We start from the raw sequence: 22,128 nt of genomic DNA on the forward strand, positions 1-22,128 counted from the left end.
AGGAACTTTCTTCAAGCCCCTGAGGAAATGAGGACTTGCCTAAAAGCCTGACTTTGGGAAAAGGACTTTCTTGGGGGAACCTGACACTCTACTATAGAATATTGTAGTTTCTTGTATGGCTTAGTTATCCAATTAACTAAAGCTTAAGAGTGAGCAAAGAAGAGGCTAGCTAGACATACATTATCATGAACCTGAGTATACCTTGGGAGTTTACAAATCTTGATTTTCAAATATCAAGCATATGTTACTTATCTAAATATTCTAGCAGCTTGGCATTAACTCGTGTGGGAGTAGGCAGTTACCACCCTATATGGTTCCAAGGTGGAAGGGATTTTTTTCCCCAAGAATTATTTTGTTTGGAAAACCGACCATTGCACATTTTCATCCTTTGCCAAAGCCAGCACAAAATTTCCCAAAGGGAAAGACATAACAGTGAGAATCATTGAAAATGAAAGTCAGGGGTGCTGGAGACCTGTCACCCTCAAAGCTGACATCTGCAACTTTGTCAAGCAGCAATGGTCGCCGTGTGCTCCATGCCAAGGACAGTTGCTAGTGACAGGCCAGTCTCCCTCACTGCTAGTCTCTGGATAGACAGTGTCTCGGGCGTTTTATTGAGCATCTCCTGTATCCTGGGGACACAGTGGTGTAGAGACAGATGCTCTTTGCCCAGTTTTCTGATGGGGGTTGGAAGTGGGAGTAGCTCTATCCTCAGAGCTGTGTTAGGTGTGGTTGGGACAGAGGCTAGGAACTTATCAATTGAGCCCAAGGGGAACGCAATCCCTGAAGCCAATTCAGAAGGGTGGAGAAGCGTGATTTGGGACTCCCCCTCCAGGAGAAGAGGAGAGCTGGAAGCCATACTGTGCTAGCTGTAGTAAGTATTAAAAAAAAAAAAAACCCAGGTCTGATAAATAATCAATGAGAATCCTAGTCTGGGAGCTGATGTGAGCTATAGTAAGACCCTATCTCAAAGAAATAAAATCTCTTTCTCTCTCTCTCTCTCTCTCTCTCTCTCTCTCTCTCTCTCTCTCTCTCTCACACACACACACACACACACACACACACACACACACACACACACACACACACACTATCTGACTCACTGTAGGAGGAGTCTTTGCAGGCACATAGTCCAGCCTCCCCTCCCTTTGAGTGGCTTGAGGAGACCCTCCTGGGTAGGTATATTTCCATCTCCGTGGCTGAGCCTGGACTGGAACCAAAATGCCCACACACGAGGCCTGAGGAAAGATCTGAGGGGCCTCCTGTACCTTCAGGCCACATCGAGACGAGCACCCTGCCACTCCTTGACCTGTAAAAAGCAGCAGAGGTGTGGGCGAGGGAGGAGAGGGAAGCCAACTTCTTGTTAGTCAAACTGGCTGTTTCCCCAGGAGCCTGAGGAGATGTGAGGATGGCTCAACTCCCTTGGATGGGGACACTAACATAGCTACCATTTCTTCACCCATGGGCCAGACACCAGGACATAAACCCAAAAATGAATCTCATGCAGTCAGCACAAAGACCTTCTACGGCCAATAACACTGTTTTTTTGGTGATGTGGGAGAGGGCAACAGGCTTAGGACGTCGGCCCAAGTCACAAGGCTCACCAGGGGCTGAGGCAGGCTTGAGACCCTGAAGTCCCTGAACCGCTCGGCAGGGACAGACCTGGCGAGCATAACCAGGCTCTGCACATCTCTTACTTGGATCCCTACTGGAACACTAGAGCAAGCCTCCAACTAGAGGACTCAAGGTTAGCGAGGCTGCGTGGTCTGTGCCTGAGTAGAGACCACACCTTCTGTCAGACAGGCATTTCCACAGCAAAGCACATCTCCCGTGAAGAGGTGTCACCCTACTGGAGAGACGGATGAGGGCTGTTTAGGCAGGACCGTCATTTCCTTTTCTCCTGTCCACACAGTTTCAGTCAAGCCTGCACCTGAGGTCATGTGCCATGTGGAGGCCCCAGATCTTCAGACTTGGAAAGGTGCCATCCGGTCCTAGGAAAGTAGCAGAGAGCCGGGTCCCAGGATGGGACGGGGGTAGACATCCAGCTGCAGCCAGCAGTCGGCTGGGAGCACCGCATGCCTAGCTTGGGAGCACCGCATGCCTTGCCTGGGTCTGTGCCAGGACCCGCTCTCTGCAGCTGCGGGCAGAGCAGCTAAAGGAGCACTCTGAGGTGGCTGCCCTCTTGTCTGTCTGTCAGGTGGCCCCTGGCTTTCTGGACCTAAAATAATATATGTGAATAAGCTGAGGCTAACAGGAAAGGCAGCTAGTTCTCTGTCCCCAAGTCACCCGAAGGTGGTGGCCCGCAGGAAGGAGGAACGAAGTGAGCTGGAAGCCACCTTTCTCCCTGTCTTTCCTCCTTTGTCACGTGTGTGCCCCATCTCCTCCTGTCCTCCTCCTCCACCCACGCTTCCAGTCACCACCTTCTCCAGGAAAGCACTGGCCTGCCCCTCTTCTCTACCTCCAAGGTGACCTTCGCTGACCACATGCCTCGCTTTGGGCTAACCACCTCACCCTAGGCAACCCTGGCGAGCATGCAGAGAAGCATGATCATGCCAAGCCTCTGGGACCGTCCAACCAAACCCCACCTAGTTATCTGCCTCGCTGGGAGCCACTGATGGGTAGGGCCCACCAGGGTAGGGCCCATCTATAAGACGACATGGATGCTGGACATGGGTCCCCCACCAGTCTGGACTCACCCTGGGTCCCTGCCCAGACCCCAAGCACCATGGGAGGGAGCAGCAGAAACAGGTCCAGCTGAAAGGTATCATTTACTAGGTTGTATCCGGTCAGAGGGACAACCCTGGGTCCCCTGGATATGATGTAGCCTGGGGCACACAGGCAGATTGAGGTAGGTGGATGGGAGGTGGCCACACCATCTTCCGGGGTCTCCACTATGGGTCCCCTACAGGGTCCTGGAACAGCTGTCTTATACCTGAGAGGTATGTCCCGGCACAGCATGATCCAACTCCAGACCTGTCTAAAGGCCAGGCATGGAGGGAGGCAACCAGGCCCAGAGTTCCAGGCCTCCCTCAGGCCGCCTCCTAAGGCCCAGTCCAGGGGCAGCAGTATCACTGCCCACACGTGGCTCTTCCTGGGATGGCAGCTGAGGTTCCCGTCATCTGGGGCACAGGTCAGCTTGGGAGGAGGGGCTCTCGCTCTGAGGCAGCAGCAGTGGTGTGGCTCCTGTACACCAGGAACTGGACGGAGATCTGAGGATGGCGTTAAGACCACAGCAGACACCCTGGGCTGGCGCTGTCCCCACCGCTCCTCCCTGCTCTGCAGGGGACAGGGCCCCGGGACCTCCTAGCCTTGCTCTTGCTCTCACACCACCCTGAGTGCCACCCCCGATCCCCCAGCTCGGCCATCAGGAACCCTGGAATAAGACTGTCTTCCTCTCTACGACACTAAGAGGCTGGGCCATTCGGGGCCTTGCCCCGCGGGGACGTAGCAAATGTTGAAACAAGGGCCATGTTTACTTTCTGTCAAGTGGGACCCAAATAATATCCAGTTGAGCCACTTGGCAAACACTAACAGAGCACTCCTGAGTGCTGGGGGGGCCTCGTGGGGAGGATGCTCAGACACTGATGCCATCAGCTGTTACCCCGGCGAGCCAGCGACTACTAACTCAGGTGAAAGGAGAGAAACCCTGAGGACTGATGCTCTCCGCTGTGTCCCTCAGTGAGGAAGCAGTGGAGGTCAGGAGCCAAGCCCACTCACGCTTGCCTCCATGATCTAGCTCTTGTTTCCAGTGCATGGGTGTTGCGGGCCACAGGACATGGGTGCACTGACTTTTCTATTCCTTGGGGCCTTTGCACAGGCTGCAGCTGGACTCTGCTCCCTTGCTTTTCCCTGAATAACTTCTCCCTCGGTCCAGGTGAGATGACATCTGCTGAGGCCTGTTTGCCCCGACCCAGGGCAGTCCAGTGGTGATATATTCACGCTGTCTTTCTCTGCAGCACTTGGTCCCACTGAAGCGGAGTAACTACCTAAAAAACCCGGTGCTTCTGTCCTTGCTCACAGATGGTGCTGGTTCTGGCTAGGTGCCTGACACACAAAAGAGGTGCATACTCTTGATGAACGGATGGACTGATGGATACAGATGGACGGATGGGGGTGGGTGAGTAGATGGATGGATGAATAAATGAAAGTTGAATGAGTGAGTGGGTGGTTGAGTAGATAGGGGGTTGGATGGATAGATAGATGGACAGATGGATGGATGGGTGGGTGAGTGGGTGGATGGGTGAGGCTGGAAGGGTAAACAAGATGAATGCAAGGTTGGACTGTAGATGGGAAGACAGGTAGATGAATGGATGTGTGGATGAATACATGGGTGGATGGGTGGATGGGTCGTGGGTGGGTGAATGGATAGATGATGAATAGGATGATGTTGGATATGGGCAAATGGAAGATGGACAGAAGGCTGGATTGTAGACGGAAGGATGGGCTGATGAATGGATGTGTGGATGAATACATAAATAGATGGAGGGGTGGACCGACAGAGATGTGCAAGCTGAAGCAGAGGCTGCCTTGCCCACATGGCTTTGCCCACACCACACACCTTAAAGGATACAACGGTGTCAAGCAGCAGCACACCCAGGCTGCCCACCAGCCAGGGCAGGTGATGCAGCAGGTAGCTGCCCTCGCTCTGGCCTGCCTCAGGGTTCTTCAGCAGCACGCTCAGCCCGTACAGCGTGTTCCCTAGCATCACCAACGCAAACAGCGAGTAGGAAATGCCTTGGGTTGACTGCCGTAGGAACTGGGAGAAAAGGAGGTGATGTCAGAGACCTCAGGGGGTTCTTGTCTACGATAGCAGCACTCGGGAGGCTAAGGCAGGAGGATCGTGAGTTCAAGGCCAGGCTTACACTATATAGCCAGTGAGGGGTCAGTCTGGGCTACAAAAAGAGCCCTGTCCCCTAAACCAGAGAGGGCTCTCATCACTCTGGATTGTAACCGTCCGTGGGTGTGCCCTGGGTGGTACGTACTCTGAGCTGGTTTTCCATTGTGTGCCCAAGGCCCAGCATGGACTTGGCACCCAAAACAGCCCTATCCAGGGCCCAACTCCAAGCACCTCTCCCAGGACCCCAGACACCATGGCTGCCTATGCCTGCTGGCCGCCGGCTCTGAAGCCCTCAGGGACTCTTCCTGCCGGGCAAGCGGGGGAGGGGGGCGGGGGGGGGGGCGGGAATCCTGTCCACTCTCTGGCTTCTCAGCTCAGCAATTCCCTCACACCTGACCTCCAATGTTACTGAGACACAGTCTCATGTACCCCTCCACAGCAAGTGTCATGGGGCCGATTTCCCAGAGGCAGAAAGAGGCTCAGTCAGCTGGGTGACTCTGCCCACATCAACAGCTGCTGTGGTCAGGATCTTCTGAACATAAACTCCTGCACCATACCATTGCTCAGCCTGCCAGCCCTCCTTCCGTGTGACCCACACCCCTACCGAAAGCTCACATTGGTGCGGATCTGAGGCAGCCTTGACAGCAGGTACAGCACGCTGGAGATGGAGCCAATGACAAAGCCGATGACCTCCTTCTTTGTGAATGGCTGGGGGGCGGAGAGGCGGAAGGGGGCATTCACTATCTGGTGGGAGTTTTAGGGAGCAGTCTCCCCAAGAGGGAGAGTAGCCCCCACAATTTAATATCTACATGATCATGCAGGGGAATGAGAGTCAGCCCACCCATGTTACCATCCCCTACCTTATTGCCAGGCTCCACAGACAAGAGCATCCGTCCCCGGAAGCCTTCCCTGGGGAGAGCCACAGGATCAGCGATGCTTAACAGTGGTGTGATACACACCGTCCCCAAGATGAACAAGAGCACAGAATTGATAGGGGTAGACACTGGATTGAGGCAGGAGAGAAGCCAAGGTTAGGTATCGAGGTGACAGCAGACAGCCTGGGATGGGAGTCCCAGCCTTGCTTCTCAGTAGCTGTGTGACCTTGGACAAGTGACCCAGCCTCTCTGTGCTTCAGTCCTTCATCTGTAGAATGGGGATACAACAGTACCCTTCCCCTAGGGATACACAGGAAAGACAGTCAGGGCAGAGGGGTCAGCACTCTGTCCTGGAGGCTGCTCTATGACTCACCCTCCTTTCTGGCTCTGAACCAGAGAGAGGAGAGAGCAAGTGGGATCCCCCTGCAGCTTCATCTGTGTGTGTCTCCATCTCAGCCTGCTTCAACTCAGGTCCCAGGCCTCCCAAGGCCGGCAGAGCCCGACCCAGAGTGACCCCTGGACTCACATGGGGAAGGCCGGTTCTTGAACTTGTAATGGAAGTACAGGGTCAGCATCACGAGGTCAGCCAAGACGTAATACACAGCCGTGTAGGTCTGGGAAAGAGAGGCAGACCCGAGTAATGGCTGCTGTCCTGGGCCGATGCAACCACCCCGGCAAGCCCTCCACTGCACCCCAGCTGGTGACCAGCTCTGGTCAGAAGGCTCCCTGTTCCTACCTAGGCGAATGAGGGGTCAGGTGGACAGGGGGTCCTGCAAGACTCCAGCCTGGACAGTCAACAAAGCATCGAGTGCTAAGAGTTGAGACAAACAGCCAAGGCCTTCCCGACTGACCCTGGTTCTGCTGGCCATGGAATGTCTGTGGTTCCCAAGGAAACCCCCATCTGCTACTTTGAGGGCCCCATGCTCAAAATTTTTAGTTGGGCCCCCAACCCCTCAGAAGCACAGACTATGGTGTGGTATGCTTACATGGTAAATGAGGAAAACTGAGACGAACAGAAACCCTGACTCACGCATGGTTATACATAGCATGGTGGCCATGGAGTGGCCGACAGACATGAAGTCCCAGCCTCTCCTCCCACAGCTGTTCCCACTTGTCCTTAGCTGCCCTGCTGTGCCTGGGACCCACCCACCTGGGACCCACCCACCTGCAGGGGTAGCTGGTCTGCAAGGAAGGAGCCAATGAGGTTGCAGGAATCTCCACCGATCCAGCCCAGGAGGAACCAAAAGGACAGGGCCTGGTCCATGTTCCCTGTCTTGCAGGCCTTGATGTATTGGCTGAAGAAGAGGAGGGGACACGTGCTCAGAGGCTGAGACCTAAGAAGCCACTTTAAAGGGCCAATGAGAAGACCTTAACAGCAGGGCTGCGGCAGCGATGGGCAAGAGATGGCCCAGGGGCTTAGGATGGAACCCAGAACGTCAAAGGCAATATCCTCAGAGCATTTCTTTGATCTGGGGAGGGATTTTACCAGTGGGAACCCTTACTAGCCCGGGAGCACAGCAGCTGTGTATCTTTCCAGACAGGTCCGCAACCTTATTCAGAGTCTCCCCCACTGTACCCTGGCATCTCCAGAAGGGACCGAGGGTCTGTACAAGTTTCTGAAGCATGTGCCCAGCCTTGAGAAACAACTTGGCTTATTTTTAAAATCTGGTTGGTGGGATTGAAAGCATGGGTAGGGCGGCTGAGGTGGGTCTGAGGCCCGGCCCGGCCCGGCCCTCTTTTAGGAGTCACTGATGATAAGACACGCAGACCTACAGCCTGGTCACTGTAAGGGCAAGCAGAGAAGGGTGGCCAGACTCCGGCAGCTGTTTCACAGGCTTCTGGTCCCTTGGCTGTCTGCCCTAAGGCCCTTCATGCTGTGGCTGGGTTGGGTATGAAGCCAAATGTAATGTAAGCTGCTGTTGCTAAGGGGTCTGGGCACGGACCTAAGCCCCCTGTGGCAGTGACTCCTTGAGTCCCAACACAAGGACGGTCAGGTCGATGAGGACACTGCACACCGGGGACCAAGATGGCTGTGCCACTCCTAGGAGTCACCCTGGCCAGAGCCTCTAGCCTTGACACTCCATTGCTGCTGTCACTACTTGTTTGCGACAGGCCTCAGACAGTCCAGGCTGGCCTCAGACCCTCTGTGTAGGCCTCCACTCCTGGGCCTCAGACAGTCCAGGCTGGCCTCAGACCCTCTGTGTAGGCCTCCACTCCTGGGCTCCAATCTTGCTCTTGATTGTTACACATGGTGGTTTACAACTGCCTGCCACTCCAGTTCCAAGAAATCAGACACCTTCTTCTAGCCTCTGAGAGCACTGCACACGTGATGCACAGACATGCATGCAGGCTAAACATACATACAGAAGAAGAAAATTAAAACTAATTAAAAGAGAAAGAAAGAAAGAAACTCAAGAGCCAGGTGCAATGGCACACGCCTTTAATCCCAGCACTTAGGAGGCAGAGACAGGTGGATTCCTATGAGTTTGAGGCCAGCCTGATCTACACAGTGAGTTTCAGGCTGCTGGGAATAGATAGTGAGCCTCTGTCTCAAAATTAATTAGTTAGTTGATTAATTAATAATAAATAGCCAGGCAGTGGTGGCTCACGCCTTCATTCCCAGCACTTGGGAGGCAGAGGCAGGCAGTTCTCTCTGAGTTTGAGGCAGGTCTGGGTCTACAGAGGGAGTTCCAGGACAGCCAGGGCTATGTAGAAAGACCCTGTCTCGAAAAACAAAACAAAATAATAACAATAATAATAATGAAAAAATTTAAAAAGAAATTCATGAGAGTAGAGACAGTCTATAATTAAGAGGGCCCGCTGCTCTTGCAGAAGGCCCAGATTTAGTTCCCAGCACCCACACGGAGACTCACAACTAACTGTAAACTACAGTCCCAGAGGATCCAGGTACCATCTTTGGGTACCAGGTACCAAGCACACATGTGGTGCACTTAAATACATACAAGTAAAATAACCAAACGCATAAAATAATTTTTTTAGAGAAAACGAAAAGAGACTTAGGAGTGGATGCTACATGTGTAATCCCAGCAATTTAGAGATGGAGACAGGTATATCAGGAGTTCAGGGTTACAGGGTCTCCCTAGATAGCCCAGGTTGGCCTTGAACTCATGATCCTCCAGTCTCAGCCTCGAAGGGACTGGAAAGACACATGCTATGCATATGGAGGTCAGAGGACAACCTCTGGTATTAGTCCAGACTTTCCACCTCGTTTGAGGCAGGGTATCTTGTTCACAGCTGTAGATGCCAGGCCAGCTGGCCCACAAGCTTCCAAGGATTTTCCCGTTTCTGCTTCCTACTTCACTGGGAGCACTGGGATCACACACATACATCACTGTATCCATCTTCACATGGGTTCTGGGGATCCAAACTAAGATCCTCATGATGAAGTAGCAAGCAATTTACACTGAGCGATCTACCCCAGCCAACAAGCATACATATTTTTTAAGATTTATTTTTAGTGTATAAGTTTTTTGCCGGCATGAATGTATGTGCACCATGTGTGTCCCTGGTGCGGAGGCCAGAAGAGGGTGTCAGATCTCCTGAAACTGGAGTTAATCACAGTAATCACTGGAGTTAAGGCAGTAATCACTGGAGTTAAGGCAGTAATCACACAGGTGCTGGGAATCAAACCCAGGTCTTCTGCAAGAGCAGTGAATGCCCTTAACCCAGTCGCCCCAGCCCAAGAGCAAATTGTTTTGTTTTTTTGAGGCAGGGTTTCTCTGTGTACTCCTGGCTGTCCTGGAACTCTGTGGACCAGGCTGGCCTTGAACTCAGAGATCCACCTACCTGTGCCTCTTGATTGCTGGGATTAAGAGTGTGTGTCACCGCACCCAGCCCAAGAGCACAACAGCCTTGGACGATAGAACTCTCAGTGAACTCCTGATTTCACTTCTGCCTGCCTCACCCTCTCACGATGACCAGCCAGGCCTGACGGTGGCTGTCCCTTCTCTCACACACCTGCTGTTCCTAGCCGGCTGCTTCCTGCCTGCTAGTAGCTCACACCCCCAAGTTCTTCCTGGCTGCGGCCCTTCCTGCCTCTGCTGAGTGGCCAGGGGCTCTCTTTCATGCTTCACGTAACTGGACACTGGCACTATGCCAGCTCTCGAGCTTGTGCACATACTGGGTAAACGAGGGCCCAGAGCAAGGCAATGTGACCCGGGTCACAGCCAGGAGGTGGCAGAGCTGAGTGTGGACACTCTGGACCCCTCTGCAGTAATGTCCTTATCCCCCAGCCCAACAACAGCCACACGATTCTGTAGTTCCTGCTTCCATCTTCACCATCAGCCTGTCTTCACTTGAAGGACACAGCCATGTCTTCACCATCAGCTTGTCTTCACTTGAAGGACACAGCCATGTCTAATGCATCCCAGCCCACCCATTCTCCAACCCCATCTCTTTCCAACTGAGCAACGAAGAGCTCACTAAGAAGCCCTCATCTTGTCTGGAAAACAGGGAAAGGAACTCTGCCTATTTCACGGGGCTGTTAATGAGGAGCAAAGGAGGTAAACCCCACCCGCACTTAGACATGGGCCCAGAACAGAGTGGGGGCTCAACACATGGTAGAAAATGTTACTATTCCAGCAGCAGCACCCCCTCAGCGTGAGGTCCGGCCTGTGAGGACTCCATGCAGCGTCCCATCTTCAGAGCAAGCTGGCCTCCAGTGAATGGGATCAGGGAGGGAGTAGACCCGGCCTGGACTCTAGACCAGCCAGCGGAACCCTTGAGGCAGGTCAGGGACTGCTACCAACCCCGAAGCCTCACCTGCTCCTGCCAGAGGCATATATATATACTCACGGGAAGGTAGACGCAGCAAAGCAGAGAATAGAGACCAAGCCCAGGCCCACGCTGGCCTCATCCCAGCCATCCTGAGCACATTCACCAAACACATCCCAGATCCACTGGATGGAGCCGTTGGGGCAGAGGGAAAAGTTGCTTGCGCCCAGCGTCCTCCAGACCATGGCTGCAGAGGGAGGGTCCCAGCAGGGAAGAAGGCGGAGGTGTGTGGACACAGTTCAGAGGCTGTCGCAGGCTCGTCCTACAAAAAGGGAAAGAGGTCTTCAGCGTTGGGAGGTCTAGCCCTTCTCACGATCCTGTGATGTCAACTGGCCCTGTCCTCTACACAGTGAGGATAATGTCAGGCCCTACTTCACCTAGCTGCTGTGGGTTAAATGGGTTCATATGCAGAGGGGCGGGCCGGGGTGCCAACAGCAGCTTTAGATACAGCTTGTGAACATGCAGGTATTTTCTTCTGTTTTAGAGGTCAGATCCAGAGTCCTGCATGTGCTGGACAAGATGTCAACAACTGTCCTGCGTCCTCGGCATTTTTTTTAACTTTGTGTCTCAAGAGGGTCTCACAAATTGCCCAAGCTGGCTTTAAACCTCCAACCCTCCTGCTTCAGACATCTGAGTGCTGGGATCACAGGTCTGAACCACCAGGCCAGGCTTCCATTCCTGTGTCATCTCTATTGTCTGACAAGGTCTCTGAGGCCAGGCCTCACTGGAGGGAAGACTACCCTTGGCGTCTTCGTGTATGAATGAGAGGGTGGTTCCTAGGGTTGCCCAGGTACCCGGATAGGATGCTGGGGCCCACGTTCCTCACAAAGCCTGAAAGACATGCATGACACCTACCTGCAAGGAAGCCACAACCCACACCAGAGTATGGCTGGTGGAAGGATCAGGAAGAAAGGAGTCCTCCCAGTTCCTTGTACCTGCACAGAGTAGGACACTGTCACTCGTGCATGACAACCTAGAGAGGGAAGGAGAGCCATCTCCTCCAGTCCCTGGCATGCGTTCACACATTCTGTCCTCGGCCTGACTCAATGGCACACCACTGACGTATTCTGGAGGAACCTGAGACCACAGTAGGAAGTCATCCGCCAGGGCCACCCAGCCAGAAAGCAAAAGAGTCAAGCCCCCAAGGGCGAGGCTTCACTGGAGGCTGCCACGGCTTCCCCTTTTGTCACTGTGCTGAGAGGGTGCTTCCTCATCCAGACGGACTCACTCCTGGACTTTCTTAGTTCCCACTTATGCCAGGGAGGCCTGACCGCCTCACAAAGCTCGGGCTGGACGCAGGACTGCTGAGCTTGCGATCATCAGGCCAGGGAGAGGAAGGAAGGCAGCTCCTTTTCTCAGGAGGCCCAGACTCTCAGAAGACCTAACGTGATCAGCTACCAGAGCTGGGGGTAAGGGTGCCCCAGGTCACTGTGTGGCCAGCTTATTGGGGTAGCTCCAGTATGGGGCAGAGAATGGATGGAAGGCTCTTCCCTGGTCTCCGTGGCTGGTGCAGATGATATCAGCATAGCCGATTTTGAGAGCAGTTACCTGACACCTTAGTTCACACACAGTCCAGGTAAGAGCTGTGCCTAAGAAGCCCTCTTGTTTATCAGCCACACACATCCTACTGGCCTCCCCTGCTCCATGCTCCCATGTAGGTTCTGAATAGGCCTCTACAATTCACACATCCATACACTGCCATCCCTCAGGCCAGGTAGGGAACACTGTCCCCATTTTAAAGGTAGGGTTGAGAGGCTTTGGGCAAGTGAGTCAGCCTGTCTGAGTCTGTCTATGAACTGGGGCTAATATCCTTCTGAACTGAACATAGCTCTGAGCCCCACATCTGACCCATAGTAGTGATGGTTTAAAGATGAGAACCCAGTATCTTGACCACTGTGGAGCCTCTCACTCCCTCTCACCAGGCTAAGAAGGAAATGAAGTAAGCAGTTTACACTGTGGGTGTAAACAGCTCTCCCAGCTTCTTTGAAGACTTCCCTTGATACCAAAGTTTGAGCCTAGGACCTCATACATGCTAGTCACGTGCTCTACCACTGGGCTACATCCCTCAGTCTGAAGGATCCTGACTCTCATGGTTCATTTCCAGAAAGGCTGGCCAGGAGACAGATGTCCTGAAATACCCCACTCCTCGCCAACTCCAAGCCAAGCCAGGGAGGTGCTTCCCACCAAAGCAGATACAGGTTCCATTTTGATACTGGATCAAGTTCAAATTCACAGAGACAGGGTCCCAAGCACCCACAAGAACTGTTATCTTAACTTCATTTCCTAGCCCAGGTCCTCAGAGTCCCAGGCACCTGCACATGCTGTTTCTTCCTCTAAGGAATCCTTCTCCACCACAAATGCCTGGTAGAGATACCATGACCCATTTCTAAACTGTCTTCTCCAAGAGGCAGTTGCAGTGACCTCCTCTTGTCCCCTGGAACACACTTCTGGAGAAGACGCATCCCTTTCCTTGTTAAACCTTGCTCTTCAAACAAGTCTCTCTCCTTCTCCCTGTTCATGTATTTCCTATTCTTGTGGTCTGGATTTACTAGCGCACAACAAAGTCTCAGAAATGCAAAGGAGAGGGGAGGTAGCATGATAAAGAGGGAAAAAGGGAGGAAAGAAAAAGACATGAGAAGGGAAGAGGGGAGAAGAAGGGAAGGGAGGAAATTGTGATTTGCGGGCTGGGGGGTGGGGGTGGGGGTGGGGGGTGTTGGACTGAGAAGTCCCTCTGAGCTTCAGCGTTCTGATGCATATAATAAAGGGAATCATGAAAGGTACTTAACTCCTAGACTGACTGCAGACTTCAATAAAACCCAGTCCAAGCCATGATGGGAGCCTAGGAACTCATACATGTCGGTCAAGTGCCCTACCATTGAGCTACAATCCCCCAGTATTAGGAAGGAGTCTGACTCTCATGGTTCACGTCCAGAAAGGCTAGCCAGGAGACAGTATCTCCCACCACACCCAACTCCTCCAACTCCAAGCAAAGCCAGAAAGATGCTTCCCACCGAAGCACATTTGACACAGTCAACAGTAACATTCTGTTCTTGCTGTAGCCCCCTGGGTCACATAGTAGCACACAGTATACACTAACTGAACAAGATCTGAGACTATAGCAGCCCTCACACTTCTAACCAACCCTCCTTGAAATCCTGCCGAGAGAGGGGGCATTCTGGACTCCCTACCTGCAGACCTGGGAGAATGTGTCAGGAGATCCCGCACTGGCTCCGGGATCCCACTCACTCTAGGCCTCCAAACCAAGGCTCTAACTCCTTCCGGTGACTCGGCCGGTTCCTCGGCCGGTTCCGAGGGATAATGACAGGGCAAGTCGCTGGGGCAAGCGCCGCAAGGCCCCGCCCAGTCTGGGGAAAACAAGGCAATCAGAAGCCAAGAGACCGGAAGGCGGGGACCGGCAGGTGAGATGTGGAGACAGACCCGAACTCGGATCCCAGGCCAGACCGGGTATCCCGCGCCCCCAAAGGGGACCGGCGCCAGGGACTGTGCGGGGCTGGGGGAGGGTGTAGGGAAGAATTGACAGGGCCCACCTGGAGTCCCGACCCCCAGCCAGGCTGCCGCCAGCCCCCTGCAGTCTCACCAAGTGAGGATCCACAGCCGGACTCAGCTTCAAGGTCCGTAGCCCGCCTGCGTCAGCTGATCTCCGCGACGCCCCGCCCCGCCGCGCGCTGTGGGCGGAGCCCCAGGCGCCCGGGCGCGCAGGCGCAGTCTCCATGCTGCGTGCAGCGTCTCGAGCCGTGGGCCGCGCTGCGGTTCGCTGTGCGCGTCGCTCCGGGCCTTCCGTAGCGCGTCCTCTCGCCATGTCCCGGCCTCCGGCACCCGGCGCCGCCTCGGGCGCCCCTCTCCGGCCCGCCACGGTTCTGGGCACCATGGAGATGGGGCGCCGCATGGATGCGAGCGCCAGTGCCGCGACCGTCCGCGCCTTCATGGAGCGCGGCCACAGCGAACTGGACACGGCCTTCATGTACTGTGACGGCCAGTCCGAGAGCATTCTGGGCGGCCTGGGGCTTGGGCTGGGCAGCGGCGACTGCACAGGTAACCGCTACACCTGCCCCCCCCCCCCCACACGCTCCCTGCACCGAGTAGAGCTGAGCTGGTGCCCGCATCCGGAGTGCAGCGCCCAGGGTCTGCACCCGGGAGCTTCGTAAGCCCCCATGTCCACAGCTGTGTGGACCCCAAGCTCCTAAGGCACCTGTAGTCCTGAACTACTGAACTGAACTTTGTCCCGCCTCTCCTTTGAAGCTTCTGGAGTTGCAGCTCGGGGACCGGTGCTGGGAAGCTCCCCAGTCTCCCCTTGAGCCTGTTCTGGCCCCGTGCTTCCCACCTCAATCCTTGCCTCCCAACTCCCGATTTGCCCTTAGCCGCCCCCTCCCCCCACCCAGGCTTTGTGCTTATGCCCTTCTCTCTTACCCTCACCAGCCCTGTGCTCCAGGAGCATGTTTCTCTTTCCGGTCTTTGGTCATCTCCTAGACTTTGTCCTAGGCAGTTGGCAGTACCTGTGCGTCTCAAGGAGATCTGTGGCAATGCCAAGGGCCCTAGGGGGCGGGGGGTGGAAGGTAGCGTGGGGAGAGGGCACTCCCGGCCTTTCTATCCACGCTGTGCCCGGTCTTGCAGTGGGGGCTACTGCAGTGGGGAGTGACTAACCCCCAGAGGGAGTTCCAGTCCCTCGTGGAAGACTGAGGCCGCGATTGCTGGGGAGCACGGACGGGAGTAGCAGTAAGCAAAGCTCATGGAGCCCTGAGGCTAGACCTTAGCAGTGTAAGCAGCACTGTGCTGGGTAGAGAACAAGAGAAAGGGCTACTGGAGGCTGAAGGCTCAGCTGCGCCATGATGGAGCTTGAGAGTGCAAAGAACATGTATGGGGCAGGATGGTCAGTGGCATGTGTCCCTTGATGGAAGAGGAGGGGAGCCGTCCCTCATTTGCTTGAAACCATTGGAAGTCTTAGGCGTGTGCCTGATATATAGAGAGGTCTCTTCTTTGCCTTCCCGAGACTCCTCCTTCCAGTTCCTGTGCAGTGGTCCTCTCCAAGGCCCCTGAGACTCACCATGTTAGAACTGGAGGGCATAAGTAAGCCGATCTCTCAAGCCCAACACTGTAGAGTTTACCTGGCCGATTTGTTTATGATTCCTCTGTCTCTCTCTGTCTCTCTCTCTCTGTCTTCTCTCTCTCTCTGTCTCTCTGTCTCTCTCTCTCTCTCTCTCTCTCTCTCTCTCTCTCTCTCTCCCTCTCTCCCCCTCCCCCTCCCCTTTCTCTTTCTTTTTGGTTTTGAGAGACAGGGTTTCTCTGTCTCTGTGTAGTCCTGGCTGTCCTGGAACTCCCTCTTGACTCACTAGAGGCCAGAGTCCTCAGGTCATTCCTGTGGCAGAAGTTCACATGAGAAGGCCTGAGGGTGGGTGTTGTAGCCAGGAGAGGCTGTGGTCTTCTCTATGCTGTGGGATCAGAGGGCTCCCCTTTGTCTTGCTGAGTCCACATAAGCAAGTATCAGCGCACAGAATCCATCTGTCCATCATCAGGCCAGTTGTTGGGGTTCCCTCTCTGGGAAGAAACAGTACTGAGTCCATGACTGGGGAGCATCTGCAGTGGATTGGAGGTGCAGGCTTCTGGGGGTCTGAAAGATTGATTGCTGCCAAGGAACACATTCAGGTCTCTCTATCTCTTCCCTAATTTGTTGGGATTTTGATTTTTCAAGACAGGGTTTAGCTTTGGCTGTTCCAGAACTTACTTTGTAGAACCAGGCTGGCCTCAAACTCAGAGATTCGCTTGCCTCAGCCTCCAGGGATTAAAGGCATGTACCACCACTAACTGGCTTTTTTATATTTTTTTTATACTTCATTAATTTATTTGTATTTGTGCTTTGCCTGCTTGTATATGCGCCCACAAAGGCCAGAAGAGAGGGTTGGGTACCCTGGAACTGTAATTACAGATGATTGTGAGACCAACATGTGCGGGTTTTGGGAATCGAACCTGAGTCCTCCGCAAGAACAATAAATGCTCTAGACCACTGAGCCATCTCTTCAGCCTCCGTTCTTACATAGTACTTAGTGGTCTTCCTGCTTTCAGGCCTGTCCCACTGAGTTCCTTCTCTATTTTATGGCTAGAGGGAGCAAAATGATGGGCTCATATCATCCTGACAAAACTTGGAACATCAAGTCTAAAGATGGGATAGTGTTTGAGCACCTTTGGGATGGAGTCTGCATTCTTCTCATGTTTCAAATCCTATACCCCCTGCCCTTCGATATATATAGTCTTAAAATTCAAAATGCAGCCTTGTGTGGCAAGCACCTTTATCCACTGAGACAGCTTACCAGCCAACCTTTAATGTCTGTTCAGGTCCTTTGCTCACTAAAAAAAAATTAAATCTTTTAAAGATTTTTTTTTTTATTGTGGGTGTACAAATGTTTTGTCTGCATATATAGATGTGTGCCACATACCATGTAGCTTGTATCCAAAGAGAGTGTTGAATACTCTGGAACTGAAGTGATGGGTGGTTGTAAGCTGCCCTGTGGGTGCTGGGATTTGAACCTGGGTCCCCTGCAAGAGCAACAGGTGCTTTTAACTGCTGAGCCGGTTCTCCTGACCCTATTTTGTATCTTAATTAAAAATTATTTTTAAAGCTCCCTTAATTCATAGATAGCATGATTGTCTCCATATAAAATCAGAAGGATTTTAAGACTCCCTAGAATTTTAAGATTTATTTACTTACATATTTCATGTATATGAGTGTTCTATCTGCATGTATGTCTGCACGCCAGAAGAGGGCATCAGATCCCATTATAAATGGTTGTGAGCCATCAGGTGGTTGCTGGGATTGAATTTAGGACCTCTGGGGGAACAGCCAGTGCTCTTAACTGGTGAGCCATCTTTCCAGGCCCCCTACCTAGAATTTAAGAGGGAAAAAAAAAAAAAAAAAAAAAAGATGACTTAATCCCTGTGCCTCCATGTGAGGACAGTTCTATTATTGTCACTTTATCTAAGGATTAGGAAATAGTGAACAAATTAAGTAATTTAGCCAGGAACATTTACATTTACATGGCCAGTGGGTAATTCTAATAAGTCTTTTTGTTTTTGTTGTTTGGGTTTTGTTTGGGACAGGATTTTACTGTGTAGCCCTGGCTGTCCTAGAACTCACTCTGTAGACCAGGCCAGCCTGGAACTCACAGAGATCACTTGGCTCTGCCTCCTGAATGCTGGGATTAAGGACATGCACCACCATGCTTGACCTTTTAATGTGTTTCTTAATCATTATAATCTTCCTGCAAGTGAAAATTGCCACCAAGGCCAACCCTTGGGATGGGAAGTCACTGAAGCCTGACAGTGTCCGGTCCCAGCTGGAGACGTCACTGAAGAGGCTGCAGTGTCCCCGGGTGGACCTCTTCTATTTACACGCTCCTGACCACAGCACCCCAATAGAGGAGACGCTTCGTGCCTGTCACCAGCTGCAGCAGGAGGTGAGGGTGGCCCCTGAGCTCAGAGGGGTGATCTTTATACCACTCATCCTGACTCTGCCATGACAGTGAGGCTCGCTGGGCACCCAGGGCAGAGCTGAGCACAGACGTCATTGCCACCCAGTTGGTTTTCCCTTCCTGGTGCCCTGGGCTGAGCTGAGTCCTCTCCCCTGCAGGGCAAGTTTGTGGAGCTTGGCCTGTCCAACTATGCCTCCTGGGAGGTGGCTGAGATCTGTACCCTCTGCAAGAGCAATGGCTGGATCCTGCCAACTGTGTACCAGGTGAGGGGAACTTGGTGTGCTGGGGCTACCCAGACCTCAGAGCTCAGCTGATCCCAAGTCGTCTTGGGCTTCAGACCCCTCCTTAGACCTCTCCAGAGTAGCCTCCTCAAAGCCTGTGGGTACCACCTAGTTTCTCAGCAGCCTCACTATGGTGCACCCACTTTCTTACTGCCTGAGCACATACATCTTGATCCCATCCTGCACTGCAGCCTAGAACATACCTCCCCGAGTCCTAGAAGTACTCACTCACCTTTGACCCAGAACACCCGTTCCTGGGAATCCCCTCCCCACAAGCCCTCGGGGCCTCCAGTCTCTGAAGGCCCTCTTCATCCACTGAGCCATCCTGAGTACCTCCTTCATCTCAGAGCTCACCTTTAGTGCCTTTCTCCGGGGATTTTTTTTATTGTGTGTGTGTTTCCTTTGTGGTACTGGAGATTGAACCTAAGACCTGATACATGCCCTATACACCCCAGCCTGCTGTCCATATTTTTAATTTTATTATTGCATCTCTTGGAAGCAGAGAATTTGCTAACCTTTTGAGTAGTTGTGATTTCAGCATCCAGCCCATAAAGGAGGCCTAGAGATATCTGTAGATTGATAACCCAGTCCAGTTTCCCCTCCCTGTGCCCAGCACTCTCAACCCTACTCCATACTACAATCTCTAGAATTTAAGAAAAAAGTATTAGTTAGTCCCTGTGCCCTCCAGGTGAGATTTGAAATAATTGAACCTGGGAAGGTTTAGATTTAGAGTTTTCAAAGCAGAAAATTTCAATCTGGGCATACATACGGGCGCACACATGGATGTCTGAGGCAGGAGGATCACTAAGAGTTCAAGGCGAGCCTGGGCTACAGAGCAAGACTATTTCAAAAAACAGAAACTAGTTTTTTGGTTTTTTTTTTTTTTTTGGTTTTTCGAGACAGGGTTTCTCTGTATAGCTTTGCGCCTTTTCCTGGAACTCACTTGGTAGCCCAGGCTGGCCTCGAACTCACAGAGATCCGCCTGGCTCTGCCTCCCAAGTGCTGGGATTAAAGGCGTGCGCCACCACCGCCCGGCCAGAAACTAGGTTTAACAGGTGAAAACACTTGCTGTGCAGCCATGAGGACCTGGTTTCTCATCCCCGGTTCACACACACAGCCCGGAGTGTTGCCCAGTTCACACACAAGGCCAGGCATTATTGCCCGGTTCACACACACAGCCAGACATGGTTGTGTGCACCTGTTACCTAGTGCTATGAAAGGAGACGAGGGAATCATTGGGGCTTGCTCGGTGCCCACCCAGCTCCAGATTCGGGGAGAGGCCCTGTCTCAGGAATAAGGCAGAAACTGGTACAGCAGGACCCCCAACATCCTCCTGTGGCCTCTGCACCCATACACATATACAACACATACCTACAGACACACAAAAATAAATAAAAAGTGGAGGACCAGCAGGCACAGGGTACAGGCCTCTAGCCCCAGCTACTGGGGATCACTTGAGCCCAGGAGTTTAGGAACAGCCTGGCCAATTTACCAAGACCTAGTCTAAAAAAGACAGGCTTCCAAAATAGATTATTTTTAAAAAGAGGAAAGCTGGGTCCCTCTCCTTGATACATCCACACTTTGCAATAAGCCCCTCTCCTTCCCTGCAGGGCATGTACAACGCCACCACCCGGCAGGTGGAGAAGGAGCTCCTCCCCTGCCTCAGACACTTTGGATTGAGGTTCTACGCCTACAACCCCTTGGCTGGTATGGGCTGCCATGGGGACGGGCCCTGTAGGTGGGTGGGCGTGTCAAGCCCAACTCTGGATCACTGCCCTATGGATGCCCTTTCCAGGCTCTTCCTGCTCTCCGGTTCAGAGCTGGGTGAGACCAGGCAGCCTCTGGGCAGAGTCTAGGCCAGGGTCTGACTGTTGCCCTCCCACAGGGGGCCTCCTGACAGGCAAATACAGATATGAAGACAAGGACGGCAAGCAACCTGTGGGCCGCTTCTTCGGGAATAGCTGGGCTGAGACCTACAGGAATCGGTGAGCTGGGTTTCTCTTCATCGGGATGGGGGTGGGGGTGGGACTTTGTATCTAACTAAAGTTCTTAGCTGTGCTCCCAGGGATAAAACCTCCTACTACCCCCACCCCCGTTTCTTGATTCCTTTTTTTAAAATTTTTTTGTGGTTTTTCTAGACAAGGTTTCTCTGTGCAACAACTCTGGCTATCCTGGCATCTGCTTTGCTTTGCAGCCCAGGCTGGCCTCAAACTCACTGCCTCTGCTGAGTGCTGGGGTTAAAAGTGCACCTCCACTGCCCAGCTTCGATTCTTATAAGAAATAGCAAATCCTAAGGTTTCTCTTTTTCTTCTACCTCTGTAAGGAAGTGAGGAAACCCCATCCTCACCCCCAGACCTTGTGGTCACATAAGCCACTGCTACTCCGAGAAGTGCCCTGCCAGGAGGGAACCTTGGGTGGAGGCCTGGGCAGCCAGCGCTAAATCTGGGTTTACAGCAGCTTCTCTGTTGCACTAGGCGGATAATAGACAGGTCTAGGAGTTACCAGTGAGGCATCTAGGGAGCGAGTGGGCAGCCCAGGAGCTTCTTAAGCCCTGTAACGGAGGAGGTCTACTCCCAGGGAGAGACCTTCTTTCCATGCTACAGATGGGGTGGGAGCAGTGTCTTGATAGGCTCTGGCTTTAGTCCCCAGTGTGACCCAAGATTCTCACCCCTGGCCACTCTCCCCACTCAGCTTCTGGAAGGAACACCACTTCAAGGCCATCGCCCTGGTAGAAAAGGCCTTGCAGACGACCTATGGCAGCAGCGCCCCCAGCATGACCTCGGCTGCCCTGCGCTGGATGTACCACCACTCACAGCTCCAGGTAGCCCAGCACCAGGAACTCATTTTCTGCCCCTTTAGGGGATCCACAGTTGCCTTTAAGTTATTTCTAGAGAGAGTACTTCCTCCAGAGCTAGAGAGGTCATTTGGTGTATAAAGTGCTTGCCAGGCAGGCACGAGGCAAGTGTCTTATAAAGAGAGGGTGGGTTTTTACTTAAGTCTCCCCCCGGGAAGAGCTCCTGTGACCAGGGGCAAGAGTGGAGTCACATACGTTGAGCTGTCAGAGACCCCTTCAGACCTTCCTGGGTGTCCAGGACAGATATACACAAAGATCCCAGAACTTACAAGGGGACAGGCAAGGAGGGGCATGTACGACAGGAACCACCAAGTAGCAGAAAGGTCCTGAGATCCGGCTGTCTCCCCTTGCAGGGCACCCAAGGGGATGCAGTCATCTTGGGCATGTCCAGCCTGGAGCAGCTGGAGCAGAACTTGGCCGCCACTGAGGAAGGGCCCCTGGAGGCGGCTGTCGTGGAGGCCTTTGACCAAGCCTGGAACCTGGTCGCCCACGAGTGTCCTAACTACTTCAGATAGACTGTCCTGGCTCAAGCTGCCAAGGGCTTGCCCGCCACCTCTTGGGTTCACACCCTGGCCATTCTTTGCCTTATGCTGACTCAGTGGGTCTTTCCTCTGATCTCCACCCACACAGTCTTCTAGATTGCATCCCTGCTCCCTGTCACCTTCCTGGTGAGGAAAGGCTGGGTGGGCTGAGTCCTACAGCAGTTCTTCCTGTCTAAATAAAGCAGGCATCTGGCCTGGCTGCAGCCAGGACTGAACCTCAGACTGTCTCCTCTACTGCTCAACACCTGCTCCCTCCATGCTGCCTCGGGACCCTTGAGAAAGGGTGGAACCAGGAGCTGGGGCCCCAGAGAGCATAGGTGTGGGAGTGCCTGACACTGCCTGGCAAGGGTCCCCTCACCATGTCCTGATCCAGCCTCACCCCTCACTCTTCTGCTACAGGCCGAAGCAGAAATATGAAACAGAAATTCAGCTGATTATGGCAAAGCTAATACCTGGAAGAAGCTAAG

General features: G+C 53.2%; 2 protein-coding genes across 5 annotated transcripts; one reads left to right on the top strand and one right to left on the bottom strand.

Annotated features, from left to right (window-relative positions):
- Positions 1-665: 665 nt before the first annotated feature.
- Slc66a1 (solute carrier family 66 member 1) lies at positions 666-14,179 on the bottom strand. 4 transcript variants are annotated; one of them, XR_005090947.1, is made up of 11 exons: positions 14,102-14,171; positions 13,692-13,868; positions 11,359-11,438; positions 10,525-10,765; positions 6,875-7,004; positions 6,236-6,323; positions 5,695-5,837; positions 5,450-5,542; positions 4,568-4,753; positions 2,694-3,206; positions 666-2,215 (listed from the first exon to the last, which is right to left on the bottom strand). XR_005090947.1 is itself a non-coding variant. In XM_028875277.2 (10 exons), the coding sequence occupies exons 4-10, from the start codon at positions 10,686-10,688 to the stop codon at positions 3,129-3,131; spliced, it is 882 nt and encodes a 293-aa protein (XP_028731110.1). In that variant the 5' UTR covers positions 10,689-10,765; positions 11,359-11,438; positions 13,692-13,868; positions 14,102-14,171; the 3' UTR covers positions 666-3,128. The 4 variants fall into 4 exon arrangements, 3 of the variants coding, with proteins under 3 accessions (XP_028731110.1, XP_028731111.1, XP_037059032.1); XM_028875277.2 differs by having other exon boundaries at positions 666-3,206; XM_028875278.2 differs by lacking the exon at positions 13,692-13,868 and having other exon boundaries at positions 666-3,206; positions 14,102-14,179.
- A 40-nt stretch (positions 14,180-14,219) lies between these two features.
- Positions 14,220-21,881, top strand: Akr7a2 (aldo-keto reductase family 7 member A2). Its single transcript, XM_028875275.2, has 7 exons — positions 14,220-14,556; positions 17,782-17,969; positions 18,143-18,247; positions 19,876-19,972; positions 20,151-20,250; positions 20,957-21,086; positions 21,473-21,881. Exons 1-7 carry the CDS (start codon positions 14,235-14,237, stop codon positions 21,632-21,634), a joined length of 1,104 nt encoding a protein of 367 aa, XP_028731108.1. The 5' UTR covers positions 14,220-14,234; the 3' UTR covers positions 21,635-21,881.
- Positions 21,882-22,128: the final 247 nt, after the last annotated feature.

Source organism: Peromyscus leucopus, chromosome 2, assembly GCF_004664715.2.
Source record: "Peromyscus leucopus breed LL Stock chromosome 2, UCI_PerLeu_2.1, whole genome shotgun sequence".
Taxonomy (NCBI): Eukaryota; Metazoa; Chordata; class Mammalia; order Rodentia; family Cricetidae; genus Peromyscus; species Peromyscus leucopus.